Source organism: Catharus ustulatus, chromosome 23 (genome assembly GCF_009819885.2).
Source record: "Catharus ustulatus isolate bCatUst1 chromosome 23, bCatUst1.pri.v2, whole genome shotgun sequence".
NCBI lineage: Eukaryota > Metazoa > Chordata > Aves > Passeriformes > Turdidae > Catharus > Catharus ustulatus.
This window is the reverse complement of record NC_046243.1, coordinates 4,368,518-4,373,675: the sequence shown is the minus strand read 5'-3', so window position 1 is coordinate 4,373,675 and position 5,158 is coordinate 4,368,518. Positions and strand designations below refer to the sequence as shown.

General features: G+C 50.5%; 1 protein-coding gene across 4 annotated transcripts; it reads left to right on the top strand.

Annotated features, from left to right (window-relative positions):
• The first annotated feature begins 209 nt into the window (after positions 1–209).
• On the top strand, positions 210–3,813 carry LOC117006446 (olfactory receptor 10A4-like). 4 transcript variants are annotated; one of them, XM_033078912.1, is made up of 4 exons: positions 210–326; positions 412–533; positions 1,447–1,548; positions 2,487–3,813. In XM_033078912.1, exon 4 carries the CDS (start codon positions 2,488–2,490, stop codon positions 3,304–3,306), a length of 819 nt encoding a protein of 272 aa, XP_032934803.1. In that variant the 5' UTR covers positions 210–326; positions 412–533; positions 1,447–1,548; position 2,487; the 3' UTR covers positions 3,307–3,813. The 4 variants fall into 4 exon arrangements, with proteins under 4 accessions (XP_032934803.1, XP_032934799.1, XP_032934801.1 ...); XM_033078908.1 differs by having other exon boundaries at positions 2,362–3,813; XM_033078910.1 differs by lacking the exon at positions 210–326 and having other exon boundaries at positions 360–533; positions 2,362–3,813.
• Positions 3,814–5,158: the final 1,345 nt, after the last annotated feature.

Below are 5,158 nucleotides of genomic sequence, written 5' to 3'. Positions count from 1 at the left end.
TCCAGAACAGCATTTCTCTGCTGTTATAAGGATGTGATCGTTTGCTACATCCCCTTGCTCACAGAGGGAGCACAGCTCTGAACAACATCCCTGACAGCTCCAAAATCAGATTAAATCAATCCCACCTGTAGGGCACTTAGGGCTTTCAAGAGACTTTACTTAAGCCAGGTGTCAGAGGCAGCTCAGCTGTTCCCTTCATGGGAAAAAAGAGAGATGCATTGAGGTCTCTACCTCTCCAGCTGCAGCCAATTCAACTGAGTTGAAACAAATCTAACAAATTTCTTCTCTTCCTCTCTGTGAAATGAGTCTTTGGCTGGCTTTCTATGGTAAGTGTCATGTGCTAATGTCAACAGATTATTTCAGTTGTGGCAAAAGATCATCTGCATTTAAAATATAATTTTTAATCTGCAGTGTAAGATGACAGAAGGAATCATCAGCCCAATGCTGTTCCTAATGTAAGGAAACAAGGGAAATACTTCTATCAAAATCTGAACAACCCATTTTGGAGGCACTGGACGGCAGAATTGCTGGAGGTAGGACATTTTAAGATGTCTTTTTTGAATGTATAAAGAAAATCCAAGGAAGAGCTAAGGCCAAAACTTACTTAAGGCTCTCAGAGCCACTATACATAAATTGAGGGTTATTTCTGAGAGGTGTTCTGAATTAGGGAATAAAAGATTAACTCTCAATAAAACTGTGGCTGCTGTGAGTGTTGTTGACTTTAATAATGAGTGAATGATTACAGCAATACTCTAAAACTTTCATATGGGCTTGAAGAGCAGAATCAGGTCATTTCCACTTCAGCTATGTGGATCTAACAATAAAGAAAACCAGTGTGAATGTGCTGTTAGGGACTGCAGGGAGTATTCCATGTCATTCTCTATCTGTCATGTATAGGCTATATTGAGATGTCACTCAGAAAAATGTCCTTTCATTCCTACGTTAATGGAAACTGTCAAACCCAGGAAGATCCCTTTAAAATACATCAGACCATCAAATGTCTGAGAATATTGGAAGTTTCTTTGTTTTGCTTGTGTGTTAAAGTCATCTGTGTCTCCAGGATTCACAGCTTGCACCTTTATGTTTATGTCACAAAACCCACAGACAGAAGATGTGAGTTACAGCCTGAAGAGAAATCAGCTGGAGTCAGCCCAGGGGGGGACTGGTCATGGCAGAGCTGTGTGGCTGCTCTGGCTTTGAGGCTGGGTCCTTCTCTGTGGGCCAGCTCTGTTGATGTGCTCCCTGTGTGTACAGAGGAAAAGTTTCTGTCCCTGCTCGTGGATGCATTTCTGATGCCAAAATGCATTTTGTGCCTTGAGATTTGCTAGTGTAGGGCAGTGGCTGGTGGCCCCTTTGGTAAGAGATGCTGAGTCTGAAGTACACTGAATTAACCACCCACCCCCTTCTTCTCTGTGGCAGGCTGATCTCTTCTTTTCTCTCCTTCAGTGCCTCAGTTTCTCATCCTGGGCAGTGAGGAAAACACAGAGCTGGTCCAGCACTGCGTGAACATCCCACACACAACAACACTCATCAGGGGAACGAGGCCATGTGAGTCATGAACTCTGCACTTCCTCATCATTCTCTGCCTCAAATTATTCTTCCTTTGCCTGCCTGCAGACAGAATATTCTGTTTGGTTTTCTTTGGTGCTGCTTTCTTTGGTCTGGGTGTTTTGGTGGACAGGATTTGGTTCAGGTCTTGCCTTCACAGCTTCTGCTTGCTCCATTTGGGAGTGCTTTCCCCAAAGCTGGCTTCTTGGAAGTATTTCTGTCCCACTGAAAGCTGGGGATTGATGTGCATATGAGCTAAAGCCTCCTACAGCCTGAACTTCCCTGGCTTTCATCTGAAGTTGAGTTGCTCTAAAAGTAATTTTAGATGTCTTGGAGGAGGGCTCCTGCCCTGTTAACACACTCAGCAGGAATAACAGAGTGCAAGGAGCAATGCCCACTGCTCCTAAGTTAACAAAAGGGTTTTTCTTTCTTAGGTCTGTGGTGTTTCAGTTGTTATCTGGGCATTCACCTCACTGCAGGAAGCACCTGTGGGACCAGCTGGGGGCACAGACCTGGGGGAACACAGTCTGGGGGGAGAGCAATTAACCCTGCACTCATGATGGAGCCACCCCTTAAATGCCAGCTCCTCTTAGTTGCAGGCTTGGTGGCTGTCTCAAGCAGTGACACGTGGAGGGCAGTGACACCAGCACAGCCATTGCCTTCTCAGTGTGCTCAGCCCACCCTGCTCTAGAGTCAGGCCCTTTGATCCAGCAGCTCTCCCAGCATTCCCAAGAGACTCCTGGTCTGAGGAAGTGGCTGTGGTCTTGGTGCAGTGATTACAGCTCTGACACTCTGTCCCTCTGATCCTCCCAGATGGAGCCAGCAGAGAACCAAAATGCAGGAAACCACACCCTGCTGACTGAATTTGTCCTCGCTGGATTGTCCAGCCGCCCAGAGCTCCAGCACTTGCTGTTCTTCACAATCTGCTTCATTTACAGCATGACTCTCATCGGGAACCTTCTCATCTGCACGGTCACAGTGCACCCCACCCTCCAGATGCCCATGTACTTCTTCCTCCGCGTCCTGGCCTTCCTGGATATTTCCACAGCGTCAGTCGTTGTCCCCAAGATGCTGGTGAACCTCCTGTCCGAGGACAGGAGCATCTCCTACCTGGGCTGTGTCACTCAGCTCTACTGCGTGGTTTTCTTGGCGGCCACCGAGTGGTACCTGCTGGCAGCCATGGCCTACGACCGCTACGTGGCCGTGTGCTGGCCCCTGAGGTACGCTGCCATCATGAGCTCCAGGGCCTGCCTCGCCTTGGTGCTGCTCTCCTGCTGCAGTGGCCAAGTGGTGTCGGTGCTGCAGACAGCCTGGGTGTTCACCCTGTCCTTGTGCGGGCCCAGGAGGATCAATTACTTCTTCTGTGACATCCCCCCGCTGCTCGTGCTGTCCTGCACGGACACCTCGCTGTACGAGAGGCAGCTCATCTCAGCCACCGTGCTCGTCATCTTCACGCCCTTCTGCCTCATCCTGCTCTCCTACGCCTGCATCATCTCCAGCATCCTGAAGATTTCCTCTGCAGAGAGCAGACACAAGGCCTTCTCCACCTGCTCCTCACACCTCACTGTTGTGACGTTGTACTGTGCAAGTGGCACTTTGATTTACTTACAGCCAAAATCCAGTAAAGATGCTAAGAAAATCCTTGCTCTCATATACACAACTGTAATTCCCACATTAAACCCCCTGATTTACAGCCTGAGGAATAAAGAAGTGAAAGAAGTACTAATCAGAGTGGTGGCTGTGTTGATGAAGAAATAAGGATTTTCTAGTCCATGAATGTCTGGATTAAAAGCCTTATTTCCATTTTTGGTGGGTTCTAATGGTTTACTAGCTCAGGGGAAACTGCAGGCACAAAGATCTCTTCCACAACTGTAAATATTTTGTCTTTATTCTTTGCTTCAGAAGCAAATAATTTCAAATTTCTATCTCAATTTCTTCCTTAGGAGTACAATATAGATTCCAGATATTTCTTCTAAAGCAGAGCACTTCCCATGTCTAATTCAGGTATCCAGGCTGGAACTCCTCACTTCCATTGCAGTTCACCTCACCCTCTCATTGAAGAAATACTCTTTCACAGTGAACTTTCCAGGCTAAGCATACACTGATTTATAGGGGCTACATGTTTTGCTGTGCCTTTTTTCTTCCTTGTTATGTTTTCCATTCCTTCCTGCAAAAGACGCCCACTGAATGAAAGTGATAAAAAAATATTTCACTTCTTTCAGAGCCTTGTGTTTTTCATTTAAGGTGTGGGGAAAGTAAAGGAAAGAAAGATTAACTGATGGCCATTCCTTATTTCCAGCAAGAACTCAGCATTTAACACAGTGTAGTGCCCACACCCTCCAGCACTGTGGGTCTGAGCCATGGCATGAGAGCATTCTGCAAGTCTCAGCTGGAGAAATTAATCCAGGCATGAAGAGTTTCCAGAGGATTACCTGATAACCTGCAAGGGCACACAGGGAGAAGGGCTGCTACAACCTGTGAGTATTTATTTGGGAGGGTTTTGAAGTTTATTCTGGATAGAACAGGTGCTCTGGCTTGGTGAATATCCCAGGCCTGAGCCTGCAACATTCAAACTGTACTTTCCATATTGAGGTCAAGCAAAAGAAATCTTCCTTACCAATACTGACTTTTGAGGGCTGCCTCTTTTTCATCTGACTCAGTTACCTGGCCATGAAGCCAGCAAAGGACAGGATAATTGAGTGTAACGTTCTTTTTATCATTAGTTTGCTTGTAAAAGAGAAAGGCAGTGTGAGTCATCTCAGCATGAAATCATTGCCTGACTTCAGAAGCTTCCCAACAAGAAGTTAATGACAAAGTGATTACAGTAATTTCACGAATACAAGCCGCACCAATTTGACCAAAATTTTGGTGGAAACCCGGAAGTGCGGCTAATATTCCGGGGCGGCTAATCTATTAACAAAATTCTAAAAGCTGCCAACACGGAAGTGAGAGCCCGCGGCAGCCCCAAGCCAAGCTGGAGCCCGGCCGGCCCCGGCAGAGGTGGGAAAGCCTGGCAGAGGCGGGGCCAGCAGTGTGGGGGGCGGGCGGCAGAGCCTGAGCCAGCAGGGCGGGGGAGCCCGGGAGAACTGGGGCTAGCAGCGCAGGGGAGCATGGCAGAAGCAGGAAGGCCGGCGGGTGGGGCTGCCTGGCAGCGGGGGAAGCCCAGCATAATCGGGGCCAGCAGCGTGGGGGAGCCCGGCGGTGCGGGGGCCTGCAGTGCCGGCCAGGGCGAGGAAACGCGGCGGCGGTGCAGACGGGAGGGGGCGGCCGGCGAGCCTGGTGGCGGCGGCGGCAGCCCTGCCGGCGGGGCGAGCGAAAGCGGCGCTCGCGAAAGCGCCGCCGCGAACCGCGAGCCGCGAGCCGCGAACCGCGAGCCGCGAACCGCGAACCGCGAGCCGCGAGCCGCGAAAGCGCCGCCGCGAACCGCGAGCCACGAACCGCGAGCCGCGAAAGCGCCGCCGCGAGCCGCGAACCGCGAGCCGCGAAAGCGCCGCCGCGAGCCGCGAACCGCGAGCCGCGAAAGCGCCGCCGCGAGCCGCGAAAGCGCCGCGGGGCGGGCGCGGCGCTCGCGAGGCGCGGCGCGGGGCGAGCGAAAGCGGCAGCGGGGCGG

What these genes read in the sequence shown, in the direction of transcription:
- LOC117006446 (XM_033078908.1), top strand. Translation starts at nt 2,362, where the DNA reads ATGGAGCCAGCAGAGAACCAAAATGCAGGAAACCACACCCTGCTGACT.